This window comes from Phyllosticta citriasiana, assembly GCF_038021145.1.
Source record: "Phyllosticta citriasiana strain CBS 120426 chromosome Unknown IWZ02scaffold_6, whole genome shotgun sequence".
NCBI lineage: Eukaryota > Fungi > Ascomycota > Dothideomycetes > Botryosphaeriales > Phyllostictaceae > Phyllosticta > Phyllosticta citriasiana.
In genome coordinates, this window is record NW_027117283.1 from 1618926 (window position 1) to 1633335 (window position 14410).

Genomic DNA, 14410 nt, shown 5'->3' on the forward strand with positions numbered 1-14410 from the left:
AACTTTATTCAAATCTTCGTACTTTGCCACAGTCCCTGCCATGCAGCGTCCAGATCCAAACCTTCCAGATTCACCCTCTTCGAAAGCGAGGGCATTCCACTAGGACAACAGTTTCGCAACTACTCTCCCGCCGGAATTCAGCATCAGCAAATTTCTCTTCCCCCGGAATTCAGCGTCAGTAAGTTGCAATTTTTTTTTCAACTTCCAATCAGGTAACCAGTTAAAAAGTCTAGCTTCTAACTTTCTAACCCTAGTCTCTAATGTTGAGTCTACAAATATATAAGAGGCTACGCCTTGGTAAGGGGTATAGTATGGGGATTTTAGCTAACTTATTAGCTAGGCTAAATGAAAGGGCTAAAATTAACATAATCTACCATCATCTTCCCATTCTATTCTCACTTTTTCTTCAAAATTTACTGACGTTAAATACTAGCCTAGGAGTATAACTTTTTTTTTAACTTCTAGCTAGGTAACTAGTTAAAAGGTCTAGCTTCTAGCTTTCTAACCGTGGTCTTTAATATTAAATATATAAATATGAATATACATATATCTATATGTGTATATATATGGGAAGCAACACCTTACAAAGGGGTTTAGTAAGAAGATTTAGCTACCTTATTAACCGGGCCAAAGGGAAAGGCCAAAATTAACGCAATTTCCTATCAGCCTCCCGTCCTACTCTCGTTCTGTCTTTGAGAGTTGTTAACGCTGAACACCGGCCTGAAAAGATCCCTTGCGATCTCAGCCAACAGATCTCTTTTGTGGACATCCACCCAAAATCAAACTCGCATGCCTCGCGAATCCAGCTTGACGGCCTTCGTGTGACCGCCAGGTGTATACGTGGAAAGTCGGTTGCAATCAGCATATACCATCATGAGGTGCCATGGTTCCAACACGTTGCGACAATTTTGTGGGTCCAGCTGGGAAGCGACAAGCTCCCGATCTTAACAACAAATACTGTCATGCATGACCGCTCCTTATACCCAAGTAAAATTGTCTAGCCGACTCTGGCAGTGCGTTCCGCATCCCCAAAAATGCAAGCAAAGCTTTCACACAACAAACTCCATTAAAGATTCGAGTCGAAATCGCGCGTCTTGTACAAGGAAGGCAATCACTCTTCGAGAATGTACTCATCAACCCCGGCGTCAGCAAGATCCATGCAGGATGGAGAGATGAAAGCCCACAGACTCAGCCAAGCAGGCAGGTGTTGTAGAGCCTTCCAGAAGCTACTGATTCTCTCCCCTGCATCTAGCATCAAGGACATAATCTCCACCAGGGGTATACTCAAACTGTTTCCCCAGCGAGCCTGAGGATCTCAAGCAGGACATTACTACGTTGGGTTTGTTTGTTGAATGCCTTGCGACAGCGCGTGCCAATATGTACAAAATCTTTTGTGCTTGGAAGATAGGCATCTATCTACTCCCGCATCTTCCCAAGAGGTTGAGACGACGGACGTTGGCTGCTTGGCTTGTTTCTTGTGAATTATTGTAGGTAGCGTGCCACTCACGTCTTTCCATCCGGTCTCCATTTAGGTCAGAGTATCAAAGGTTTGCTTGCGAAAGAAGTGTGTTTATTGACAGCCGCAGAGAGTAGGGAAGACATGAGCCAAGGCTTGATCCGTTGACTCTTCCCGTAAGATGCCTGGCACCCGGAAACCTGTGGTCGTTCCTGATCAGGTTCTAGGGACCTCGGTCCAACCGTGAGAGCCTTCATGGAGGAGTCGTAACTAATCATGGTGACTAGAAGCGAGTTCCGATGCCCACAGCCCAGTAATTGACCCGACAATGCTGCTGCTGCTGCCATTTGTCCTTCTCTCTGTCCAAACGAAGGCGATTCCTGGTGCTTCAATGACCAGGGAAAAGACGGCGAGTGTTTCAAATCCCATCTCGATCGAGGTTTGGCTCGCGGAACGTTCCAGCGAGGAGGAGCGCAGTAATGCTCAAAAGCGCGGAAGCTGAACGTCGATAGCGTTTTCGAAGAGCTGCAATTTTTCAAGTCATCGAAACAACGTATGCCACTCTAACTGGCGCGAACGACAGAAGACGCAAGTGCTCAATGGCAGAACAGCAGTGCGAGGGCAAGATTTTAATGGGCCGCCGGCGAGCGTCAAACTTTGATTTGGGAGCGGGTCATATCAAGCGGCAGGTGTTTATCAACATCCAGGGTGCGCGACGTTGCGTGGACTCTGGCAAATCGATAACCGTCTTTTGGAACGCCGTCTCCGCGCCCTTGTCGCTCTTCACCGAAAAAGATAAAGCGGCTGAGCGAACAGCAGGGAATGCGTGGGACAAAGTCGCAGGTACTGATAAGCTCCCCGGTTCGATAAAAACTTCTTGTTGAACTTCCCAAGATGCTAAGAGAGCTTCTTCGGTCTTGGTTTTGCAAACTGGTTGAAAGAGAATATCAATCATGGCGACAGTCCTACGACGGCGCGTCGATTCCGCGAAAAATAATCTCAAACGCAAGAACAAGGTCTCAGGATGGGTACTACCGAAGGAATCAACCTCATTTGCAGACCCGGACAAATGGTCAAACAAAGATATGGACGTGACGCCCATCGAGCGTCGGACATGGACATCATTGACAATCCTTGGATTCTGGGTGAGTATTCCGATTCCAGAAACACGAACACCTTGCTGAACTTCGTTGGAGATCTCGGACGCCATGAACGCCCAGGGATGGGAAGCTCCATCCTCAATCATCGCAACTGGCTTGACATATCGTGAGGCAATCTACTGTATCATCTTCGGCTCCATAATTGACACCATCCCGCTTGTGCTAAACGGTGAGGTTCCTCAAAACATTAAGACTTCCGGTTGCTGATCAAGCTTATCCAGGTGTAATTGGAGCCCATTTACACATTCCATTCCCCATCATCGCGAAGTCCAGTTTCGGGTTCGTCTTTGCCAGATTTGCCGTAGTAACTAGAATGACTACTGCACTCTTCTGGCACGCCATCCAAACGTACACCGGATCTACGGCAATGACGCAGTGTATTCGGGCAATTTGGCCTTCGTACTTAACGGCCATTCCCAACACTATTCCCGAAAGCGTCGGAATTACGAGCCAACAGCTTCTCAGCCACTTCATCTTCTGGACCGTTCAGTTGCCGTTCCTCTTGACGCCGCCTCACAAGCTGAAATGGTTTTTTGTTTTCAAAGCTGTCGTCGTCTTTGTCGTCTCCGTGGCCGTCGTCATTGCCATGTGCAAAAAGGCAGGCAGCACCGGTGACCTGTGGGACCAGCCTTACAAAGTCCACGGATCGGAAAGGTCATGGGCGATCCTCTCCAGCGTCATGAGCATCGCGGGAGGCTGGGCAACCATGGCTACCAACGTCCCGGACTTTACTCGATATATGAAGAAGGGACATGAGCGCGGTGTCTACTGGCAAGCGCTCTGCTTGCCCGTCATCTCTGTCCTCCTTGGACTCTTCGGCATCATTTCAACTAGCGCGTCAAAGGTCGTTTACGGTGAATACCTCTGGGACCCTACGGCCCTAGCAAACGAATGGCAAGGTCCCGCAGGCCGCTGCGGCGCATTCTTCGTCGGATTCTCCTGGGTTGTCGGGCAGATCGGGACAAACTTGTCTGCCAATGTGATTTCTTTTGCGAACGACGCCAGCTCGCTATGTCCAAAGTACATCAACATAAGGCGAGGCGTCCTCATTGCAACCTTTACCGCCGGGTGGATCATGTACGCTGCATCCTTGTCTACCACTTTGGGACGAGCTGACCACTGCCAGGGTTCCATGGAAAATTGTGCACTCGGCGCAAAGCTTGCTCAACTTCATGACGGGCCTTGCCATCTTCCTTGCGCCAATCTCTGCCATTACGGCATGTGATTACTGGGTTGTCAAGCACAAACACATTGACGTACCCTCGTTGTACAGGGTAAGAGAACACCGTGCATGGAACAGCAGATACTGAATCGTTCTAGCGTCGTGGGCTCTACCGCTACTGGAACGGCCTCAACTGGAGAGCTGCCGTCGCCTTCCTTGTCGCCGTCGTTCCCAACACGCCCGGGCTAGCCAAGGCCGTCAACCCGAGCGCCACTATCAGCGCAGGCATCGAGCACATCTATGACATGTAAGTCTCACAAAACCCTGTCTCGGCGGCAGTCAGATATTGACGAAGTGGCAGGAACTATTCATGGGGGTTTTGTTCCGCGTTCTTTCTCTACTGGGCCTTCTCACATTTCTTCCCGGCCGAGGAAACTTTGCTCAAGGCATGCATTTACGAAGACGTCGTCACGGTGGATGGCGTCGAGTACACCAATGATGGTGTGACGGACCCTAAGGCCGAGAAAGCTCCTGAAATTCTTGATTCGAGGAAGCAGCCTTATGCGGAGGCTGGTGCTGTTTGATGTGTAGACGTTGTTGGACTTGCCAGCACGCATGGCGGCGTCCGTACAGCAGGGCTGCCTGGAGAGTTGAGTTTGTATACGCTGGGAGTCCAAATTGTTAGGATTTGGCGGACAAACACCACTTCGTTTCCATTCGAATCTTGATGACGTTCGATGTTATCTCTGCCGGCACATGAGGTTCCATCAAGCTCGAATGTCAGGTAAAAAGATTTGCCGGCATCTCAGCGCAAAGTCGCACCGCTCAGGTTCACCAAGGAGATAGCGCTAAGAAGCATTTTGCTCGTTCCGAATGGATTCACTCAACCCTGTTGCTGAAACTGCAAGTACTATTTCGTCCCCTGCCTGCTTAGTCTCCCGTCCACACTTGAGCCCAGTTCGATTGTTTGCTAACCTCCCACCCACCAGCTGCTTCCTGAAAAATCACCAACGTTTCGGTGGCGGCGGCGGCAAGCCAGAGACCAGTTCACTGTCCATCCACCCCCAATGCCACTACTGAGCCATCTCGAGAGCAGCCGCAAGCTCTCTGTCGCGAGCATCAAGATCTTCAACCTTGGCCTCAATCTCCTCACGCAAACGCTCATAACCAGCAATGGCCTCGTTTCGCTCTTCGCCGACTTTGTCGATCAGGCCGAGAAGCTGGGTGATCATCTCTTGGTACTGTGTATGTTCTTGTGACCAGCGCTGTGGTAGTAGGGATCGCAGAACAGGACTGCGCCATACATACCTCTGCGCGGACTTTGCGGATGTTTTCAGCTATTACGGTGTTGCCTGAATCGTTCTGCGGAGGAGCCTGGTTGTTGGATTAGCGGAGGGCTTGTGTTTGAGGGAGGTGGACTGACTAGGGCGGCGGCGGCGGCGACGGAGGAGGAGGAGGAGGAGGAGGAGGAGGAGGAGGAGGAGGAGGAGGAGGAGGAGGAGGAGGAGGAGGAGGAACGGGAAGAGTAGGAGTAGAGTTCCTGAGGCATTGTTGATGAAGATTGTTCACGCAATTGGAGGAGATGAAAGGACTTGGTCAGTTCGAAAGTTGATGACGAGGAGAGAAGATATCTGATGAGAAGCCAAGGTCTTTAAGCAATCGCCATACGCCGTGGAATCGTGCAGTTTACGACACAAGATATTCACCTTGAGCCGCTGCGTTTGACGACGACAGACGTCCCGATTTGGGCAAGGACTGTTGGACGGAATGGAAACTTCTGCCATGGGACATTTGTTTCCGTGCATTTTGTTTGAATAGCATGGTTTTGAAGAGCAAATATTCAACCACCTGGATGTTCTAACCTTTATGTGTTCCAGTGTGACGTTCAAGGTTCCCGGATATCACCTGGGTCTCGGCGCTGTGAAGGTATCTATCTGCCTGACTTGTTCTGTCGTGGTGAGGGTGTGATGCCTACCTACCTACCTACCTATCTACCTACCTACCTACCTGTAGGTGTGGATGCGGGCGCCGCACGCACACGGAGACGCGAAGAAGTAAACAGTGAAGCGGCAGGTACGCTTTTCTTGCCGCCGCTCGAAACAACCCATGTTGGTTCGCCTTTTCGTCGTTCCACGCCCACCCGCTCTTGGGCTGCTCTACGCCGCATTTCACCTCGGTACTATGCGCGTTCGGACGGGAAGGCGACGGACCAACCAACCAGCCATCGCGGCCAATCATCAAACGAGCGAATAGCCGTAGTCGGTCGCGGGGTCTCGAGTCAGTCAAATGGATAGTCCGTGTGCCCGGCTTGGATGGTCGATCTCGACGGGCGTCTTCTCCCTCCAGCGCCTCACTGGCAACAGCAACCACCTATCCAGCGAAGCAGCTTGGCGCGGCGCGGCGCAGCATGCGTAAGAAAAGGGAGGGGGGAAAAGCTCAAGGACATTGCGGTAGGCTGGCAAACTGGTAGACAGCCAGGCGCGTGAGCATGCTGTTGGCGCATGAAAGCAGCCAGCCACGCCGCTCGTTGATGCGAGAACAGGCCGCCATCGAGAGCCTGATTTTCCAGGCGCCAAAGAACCAGGAAGAGACTATCGAACAAAAGCGGTGTACACCGCGTGCGCTTCCATTGCGGCACCGGGCGTGGCAGATAAAGGGGGAGAGGAAGAAGGAGACTTGACAAAGAAAAGAGGAGGAGAAGAGAGGTGCGAAAGACAAAGGGAGGAGGCATAAATTTGTAATCACTTGTCTCACACGCCCCTCGGGCGCGATGTACCATACGCACCCTTAATAGTTGCTCAACTTGCCTTCAACGACCAACTCAACCCTCGTTCTCACTTCTTCGACCTCCTTCGCTTCTTCGCAATCAGCCAGACGCCACCACGGCGACAACTTTCAACGTCGAGCTGCGCTCGACCCGCCCTTGCCATTTATTACTACTCACCCGCATCCTTAATTCGACGCGCGAAATCATACTCGGATACGCAGGCCGTGCCAGACTACGCCGACTCGACCCCAACGCGCGCTCCGCGACAACCGCCAGAAGCGATAATACAACATGTGCACATTCAAGGTGCTCAAGTACGCGTGCGGGCACAGCTACGAGATCAAGCTGCACGCATGCGTTGCCTCACTCCTCTCTCCTCCCACATCCTCGTCCTCGTCCTCGTCCTTTTCGTCAGACGACGAGGACGCGGAGCCAGCGTGTCCAGTGTACAACGCGCGCGTCAAGAAGGTGGCGCGGCACTGCGGGCAACGGTGCAGCGAGACGGGCGGTAGCGATGAGCCAGAGCATCCGGCTGGGTGTCGGGCTTACGCGTTTGGCTGAGGAATAATAATACATCTGGGGAATGAAATAATGACGGGATTTTCTTTTTATTATTCCTTGTTTCGATAAATATTTATTTTTGAGAAATTTCTTTCCAGAATCGAAATCGATGAGCAAAGATCAGAGGCCATGGTGGTGGTAGAACCTGGGGTATGTTTTGCTGGACGTGATACTGAAAATGCCGCCGAACGAGAAACGTGGTAATGTCCAGATCTGATACACAAAGAAGTAAACGTTTACTCAAATTAAGGCAAATTCTTGGTCATGGGCTGCTGTTGCTGCTGCGATCCGGAGACGGAATCTGCTCCTCTGGAGGCTTTTGCGCAAAAACATTGAACCTGTCGCTTGTCAGCAGCGGTCGGCCTCGCGCGGGCCGATCAATTTACATAACCCAGTAGTAGTGCTTTGATCGATCGTTAATATCCTTTCTCACGTCGACCAGGAACAGCTCCACCTCTTCTCTTGACCAGTCCAATTGACGTGTGAAGAGGGCCAGACTGATGCCCTGCAAGCCCTGAGAGAGATTCTCGTGAGTCCACACGCCAATTTGTTTTTGCTTTCTGCCCCTGGGCCACGAGCCAATCGCCCACTTGATGCACTCTTCTTTTATATTTGTAAATCCCCGCTGCAGTAGCATCTCGTCAAACTTGGTTGCTGCTTCCGTGTCGATTCCGCCTTTTCCAGCGGCTTCGCGAACCAAATGCGACCACTTGCACAGGGCATCGTCGGGGGCCACGCTATCATCGTCGCATTGCACCGGCAGACAGACGTCCTGTACCTCGACCCAGCCGCCGGGCTTGAGGTGCTGCCAGGCCTGCTCAAAGAAGCGCTTCCAGTTGTGCATGCCCAAAATCAACATGCGGGCGTGGACAAAGTCAAAAGGGGTGCCGCCAAAGTCCCAATCCTTTTCGGCGTCATCGATCCAGAATTGGCAGTTTGGGGGCGTCCATTCTGGCTGGATGGGGGACAGGTCTGTTCCAATTACGTGAGCGGAGGGATGCTCTTCTGCAAACTCGATGGCCCTGCGAGTGTCAGAGGGACGAAACGGAAAGTGGGATCACCTACCAGATGCCAGAGCCGGTGCCAACATCCAGTACGCGGTGTATGTCGGGGGCCAAAGGAGCGGCGAATAGTGCGCCGTCAAGAGTCATGCGCCTGGCGGATCATCAGAGTTTGAGACCTTTTGCGATTAGCTTGCGGCGTTGGACGTACCACACGTGGTGCTGGAGGTCTAGACGGTCGGCCTCATCCTCATCGTTGGGCAGCCAATATTGATCTTCGCGAAAGGCATGGTAACGGCGGCCAAATTCGAAGCGGTAGTTTTGAACCTCAGAGTTGAGCGAGGTGGTGACCGAGTTGGCGCGGGACGAGCCAAAGACCGAGTCGGAGTCAGAGGGCTGGTCTGGGGGTTCGCGGAGGATTTGACTGCGATCGCTGCTGCTGTCGACTTCGAGTTCGTAGGCGTGGCTGGCGAGGAGATGGGAGAGTATGAAGCCGTCGTGGTGGGTTGAGTTCAGATGTTGGCCAGGGTCCAGCGCCAAGTCGGCGCCGGGCGTCCGGGGTAGCGGCTCGGTCGCAACGGCGGCGGCGTCGTCCTGGTGGCTTGCATGGCCTTTGGCGTCAGTCATGATGGATGCGCATGTATCAGCAGCAGCAGCAGCAGCAGCAACAGGAAGACAACAGCCGTTTGGGGCATGGCATGGCATGGCCTGGCATGGCGTAGAAAGGGCGGGGCATGGCACAGATGTCTGGTGTTGCTAAGCTGACGCGACGGACGGAGCGGGCGGCCAGTCAGATATTCAGAGACATTTCTCGATACTGGGACACTGGGACACTGGTGTTGTGCCTCGGGTGTGTGTATGTGTGTGTGTGTGTGTGTGTGTGTGTGTGTGTATGAGGGAGCTGCCCTGGTGCGGTCAGTGCCGTCTCCCCCTCTCCGCTGCGGCTCCGAAAGGCGAGGACCAAGTTTCCTCTCGCACAGCTCTATCCGCCACGCCACGCCACGCCACGCCACGCTACTCCCACCGCCCTGCTTCAACCCTCATCTGCCTGGCCTGGCGGACATCTGCAGAGCCTCCTCCCCACCCCCGTCCCTCCATCTACTCAACCCAACCCAACTCCAGCCCACAGTCCACAGTCCACAGTCCACAGTGAACAGTCCACAGTCTACCTGTCTGCGTACATGTTCGGCCCCTTAAGGCCCACGATCTGCCTCAGCTTAACCGCGCCCCCGGACTCTCTCTGAGCCACAACTCCGGCCTTGTGCCCGTTCTCTCCGTTGCATGCCCGCGCCATGGCCGACCCTGTCTTTGCCATTGGCCCTCCTCAGTCCAAAGTCACTCGAGTCCGTCCCCAGCTGTCCTGTATTCCATGTCGCAAGGGCAAGCTGAAATGCAACCGTGCCCATCCTGCGTGCGACCAATGTGTGAAGCGGTCACGCGAGCCCGCGTGCAACTATGTACCACCACCACCAAAGGAAAAGGGCCGCAAGGCCAAGGACATGCGCTCTCGCATCCGTCACCTCGAGGCCCTCGTCGTCGACTTGATGAACGGCAAGGACCCCCGCTCTGTCTCGGTCAATTCCGCTCAATCCGCTCAATCCGCCCAAACCAACGCCGGACGCCTTCCCACGCCCGACCAGACTGTCCCCGACCACCACAAGATCTCTGACGGCCCCAAGACCTCGAGCAGCTCCGGCGAGGACGAACGATCTTTTCCTTCTGCCTGTGGCGCACTCAAGATTAGCGAAAACGAGAGCACCTACACCGGCTCCTCGCACTGGACAGCTGTGTTGCGCGATGTAAACAATTTTTGTTCCCTCTTTGCCAGAACTTGCTGACTCCTTTAGCTTTCCGAAGTCAAGAATCTGCTCGAAAGCGACGAGGATGACGACGAGGATGAGGATGACCAGTTCGACCCGGAGCCAGAGGACGCTCCGCGATCCATTTTGATCGTTGGATCGCCTCCGCCCGTAACGAGGCTTGAGTTGTTGCAGAATTTACCCCCTAGGGACGAAGTCGAGCGACTCGTCATGAATTGGCGCTCAGCTCAGGATCCAGCCACTTCTCTCCTTCATCCGCCTACTTTTCTGAACGAATTGGCCAGATTCTGGGTGAACCCGGACGAAGGCTCGACCATGTGGATTTCGTTTCTTTACGGACTACTTTCTCTTGGCAGCCTCTACATTCTGAGGACGGAACGAACCGTTAGTCCCCAGCACACGCGAGCCGCAATGAAACAAGCCAAGAAATTCCGAAGTCTGGCCGGCTCCGCTGCTGTCTTGGCCGACTTTGCAAAGCCCAAGCCTTACACCCTCGAGGCTCTGCTTGTCTACGCGGCATGCGAATATCTGCTCGGCGAGAGCAGCCCCACCGAAGTATGGCACGTCTTCGGCAGTCTTGTTAGGTGTGCCCTGCGCATGGGCTACCATCGAGATCCTTCCCATTATGGAAACATCAGCCCTTTTCACGGCGAGATGCGTCGACGCGTGTGGCATCTCATCTACCGTCTCGAAGTCCAGTTCTCTTTTGCCCTCGGCCTGCCCTGCTCCGTCAGAGGCTTTCAGAGCGACACTAGATTTCCGCGAAACTTGCGCGACGAAGACTTGTTTGCCGACATGCTCGACTTGCCTCCTGAACGGCCCGAGACTGAACTTACCCCCGTGTCTTATTCCATAGCCAAGTCACGGCTCCTCGCCGTCTTTGCCGCTGCCGCAGATGCCTCCCACGCCGTTACGCCTCCGACCTATTCTGAAATTATGGATCTGGATCAACGTTTGGGAGAAGCGTATGCCTCGGTGCCGCCCGCAATGCGGTTAAAGCCGCTCGATCAATCAACCAACGATCCGCCTGAGCTAATCATGAACCAATTCGACATGGAACTCTGCTATCAAATGGCTCGCTGTGTTCTCCACCGGACTTATCTGGTCAAGGCTCACAGCGACTCCCGATACGACCACTCAAGAGAGGCTTGTCTTGAGTCGGCCATGACTCTGCTGCAGCTACAGTCAACCATCTATCTCGCTTGTCAACCCGGAGGACATCTTAGCAGTGTGCGATGGTACTTTTCTTCCCTGACCAATCATGATTTCCTTTTAGCTGCCATGGTCGTGTGTCTGGAGATGAACCTGCGACATGAAGCGATGATGAGAGATCCTCAAGTCGCCTCAGAAGGCAGGTACACGTGCACGGAATTATTTCAGGCCATGGAAAAGTCCAGCAAGATTTGGGACTCGTACGAAGCCAATTTGATAGACTCGGCCGACACCAAACGAGCTGGAAAAATGTTTCGCACAATGTTGTCGAGGTTAAAGTCCGGCTCTTCTACACAATGCAACGGCGGCCGGGAACCTGCGGCAATCCACTGTGAGAGCAACTCTGCATGTCAATCCACATTTTGCTAATTTTCCCAGACTCGGCGGTTCCAACGTCTCACTTCCAACCTACTCCCGTCGTCCCTTCGATTGGGTCCGAAATGCATTACATGCCACAGCAACATCCCGTATCGATGGTACCACCCGACCATAGGCCTCCATACGGCGTGGCCCACCACGACCAATTAGGGAATATGCTGGAAATGCCGCTTGACATCAACTGGGTAAGCATTTTCCACGTGTTTTGCACCACGATTCTAACGTGGACAGGAAACGTGGGACCGCAACGTCATTCCATACGAACAATACATGCCCGAGCCGCAATGGCCACTGCCTCAGCAAATCGATCACTCTGGCTACCACGCGCAGCAATTCCATCCGCATATGCCATACCAGTACCATTCCTGACACGCGGAGCGCCTAACGACGTCAATCTCAGCGTGCAAAGCACCGGCACAAAATTCATTGCAAGGCGCTCCGGCTTTCATTTGGAGTATTCTACAGGAAGTAGGGCGATATAGCGGACATGTGTTATCACAGCCATACGTTTACAGGCTGAGGGAATGCGGGATGAGGATGTAGACGTGCAATTGATTGCCTGGGTTTAGGCTACGCGGCTTGGAAACTCGAGCGAATCGGCTGACGGCCAGGGGCGGGGAAGCGATGACGCTGCATTCTGTTTAGTGTAAAATAGCATTGAGCGTGTGATTTGCAGTCGCAAACAAGAGAAATGCCTCTTCCAAGCTTTTGTCTTTACCAAAACTCGATGATGCAAATTAGTATGGGAGGCCTCACAACTGACGGGACGGCATGCTCGGTAGCAGCCGAGAGCGGCCCGACTGGAAGATCTGTGCGTCGTCTAACCGTAAATGGCTTAAAGCTCAGCCTTATTGCCGCCGTGAACGACGTCAACCGAGCCCTGAGCTCCATCCCGCATCACCAACACCGTTTCCCCTACTCTTTGTCCGCGCCAGCCCATGATAGTCTATCGCTCACCTCGTCCTATTTGTCGCTTTTCAGTAATCTAGCCCCTTGTTCAAACCATGGAAAAGCTCCCTGACGAGCTTCTCGTCCACATTCTCTCCTGCAAGTACCATCCACCTGACAGCTCCTCGTCACAATTGGCGAAACTACTCTTGCTGATATCCGACACAGTCCTTTCACCCAATGATATCATCACCGTGCAATCCGTGTCCCGTCGCTTCTTGGCCGTCGCCCGCGACGCCAGCCTATGGAAAACTGTCTGGTGGGATCCAACCCATGCGCCGCCGCCTCGTCATTCTGGGTCGTCAGCAGAAAATGGGCCCTTGAGCCTCTTGTCGATGAGACCGATGCGGCGGCCACTGGCGACTCCGGCGTTTCCTGGTGAAAAACTGGATTTTTACGAAGAGTACATTGCTGCACATGCGCCCATCTATACGAGCTGGATCTGCAAGAGCTGGACCGACAAAGGCTTTCAACGTAACCACCACAAAGTTGGGCTTGATGAGGCGATTGGGCTTGGGGTATACTACAATGACAATACCCAACGAGCCGAGTTGGTCTTCGCTCCGATGGACGACGGAAGCATCTGTGCATGGGATGTCAATCGGGATAGCTCTGCGAAGAGAGGAGAGGTGGTTAGCCGGACACAACCAGGCGTTCTCAGAGGATCAGCACGTCAAGACGGAACCATAGGAAATGCTTCGCGCCACGACTATGGAAACGACGGCGTCAGCATCGACTGGCATTCAAAAAGGGGATACTTTGCAGTTTCCTCTACCCTGAACGAGGTAGATTTACAAACACTGCAAATCGTTTCTGAGCAAAAATTCCCTTTCGACATTTTGACTCTGTCAGAAGCGAGACATCCAATACCGATGACTGTTGGCACAATGGAAACAATACATCTCCACGACAATCGCCAGTCGGTCATGTCTAGTGGACCAGACTTTTCCTCTCGATGCGAGCTACTAACCGATACAAAAACCCGGTCAAGCGTCTGCGACTTGGACTTAGCGCCGGTTTCAAGGTCTCCGGTCTGCCAGCACAAACCGCTATCCATACTGCATTTGCCATTGCCAGGCGCTGCGGACGTCAGCAATTCCATTTGGGTTGCAGGGCGTTTTCCTTCGCTTCTGCATTATGATCGCCGATATTTCCCAAAACTTGCAGGAAACATTTACTCGGGAGGCAATTTGTGTTCTCTGACGTACCTGACAACCCCCTTTGTGTACTGGGATAGCCACACGTATGTCGACGGCACAGACACTACCATTGTCGCAGCTGGAGACTACAAGGGTAAAGGCAGCCTGGAACTCTACGGGGTAAACGCCGAGTCTGGATGTACTCTATCCAAACAACCGAGCTCCACAAACCGCAACTACTCGTCCATCTTTCGGATTCTCTCCATCGCCACCCAAGGCGGGCGCCTGGTGGGAACCGACGGCAACGGGAACATCAATTGGTGGTATCGCGACGGGAAAACCAAGGCGCGTACCTACAACATCAATGATCCGCTACGGAACGGTGCATCCTCATCTCAAGATCATGTGGACTACGTCTTTGCGCAGTACGCGTCAGATGTCAGCGATGACTGGGAGCCGCGAGAGACCGATATTGCTTGGAACATCAAATCCAGCATAGCGCCGGGCCCCATGGCCACAGAACCTCGCAGCATCAATGAAGAAGACTTGATCATCCAGACGGACAACGGTCGCATTGGACTCGTCAGTTTTGGCGAGGCCAACGCTCTGGAGCCAGAGTGGCACGAGGCCGCCGAGAACGCAGAGGAGATCGAGCACCATCGGCAGGAAAAGATGTATGGGGGCATGATGAGACAGGCGCTGGAGGAGCATACAAGGGAGCTGAATTGGATGAGAGGGTTGGGCATGGCGCCTTGAATTTCGGGGGCATCTGCTACTGCAGTTGAGAGGTGGAGGTGAGCAGAGAA

At 53.3% G+C, this 14410-nt stretch overlaps 4 protein-coding genes across 4 annotated transcripts; 3 read left to right on the top strand and 1 right to left on the bottom strand.

The window, feature by feature from the left end:
• Positions 1 to 2409: 2409 nt before the first annotated feature.
• Positions 2410 to 4362, top strand: IWZ02DRAFT_518919 (permease for cytosine/purines, uracil, thiamine, allantoin-domain-containing protein; the record flags this gene model as incomplete). The annotated part of the gene is made up of 6 exons (XM_066770728.1): positions 2410 to 2601; positions 2653 to 2785; positions 2838 to 3693; positions 3743 to 3890; positions 3937 to 4085; positions 4140 to 4362. 6 exons carry the CDS (start codon positions 2410 to 2412, stop codon positions 4360 to 4362), a joined length of 1701 nt encoding a protein of 566 aa, XP_066623271.1.
• A 3126-nt stretch (positions 4363 to 7488) lies between these two features.
• On the bottom strand, positions 7489 to 8734 carry IWZ02DRAFT_469560 (S-adenosyl-L-methionine-dependent methyltransferase; the record flags this gene model as incomplete). The annotated part of the gene is made up of 4 exons (XM_066768728.1): positions 7489 to 8128; positions 8172 to 8261; positions 8319 to 8508; positions 8533 to 8734. 4 exons carry the CDS (start codon positions 8732 to 8734, stop codon positions 7489 to 7491), a joined length of 1122 nt encoding a protein of 373 aa, XP_066623272.1.
• Positions 8735 to 9055: 321 nt separating this feature from the next.
• IWZ02DRAFT_481821 (fungal-specific transcription factor domain-containing protein) lies at positions 9056 to 12221 on the top strand. Its single transcript, XM_066769133.1, has 4 exons — positions 9056 to 9906; positions 9955 to 11470; positions 11518 to 11702; positions 11749 to 12221. Exons 1-4 carry the CDS (start codon positions 9400 to 9402, stop codon positions 11884 to 11886), a joined length of 2346 nt encoding a protein of 781 aa, XP_066623273.1. The 5' UTR covers positions 9056 to 9399; the 3' UTR covers positions 11887 to 12221.
• A 300-nt stretch (positions 12222 to 12521) lies between these two features.
• Positions 12522 to 14360, top strand: IWZ02DRAFT_377162 (uncharacterized protein; the record flags this gene model as incomplete). Its single annotated transcript, XM_066764932.1, has 2 exons — positions 12522 to 14009; positions 14061 to 14360. The coding sequence occupies 2 exons, from the start codon at positions 12522 to 12524 to the stop codon at positions 14358 to 14360; spliced, it is 1788 nt and encodes a 595-aa protein (XP_066623274.1).
• Positions 14361 to 14410: the final 50 nt, after the last annotated feature.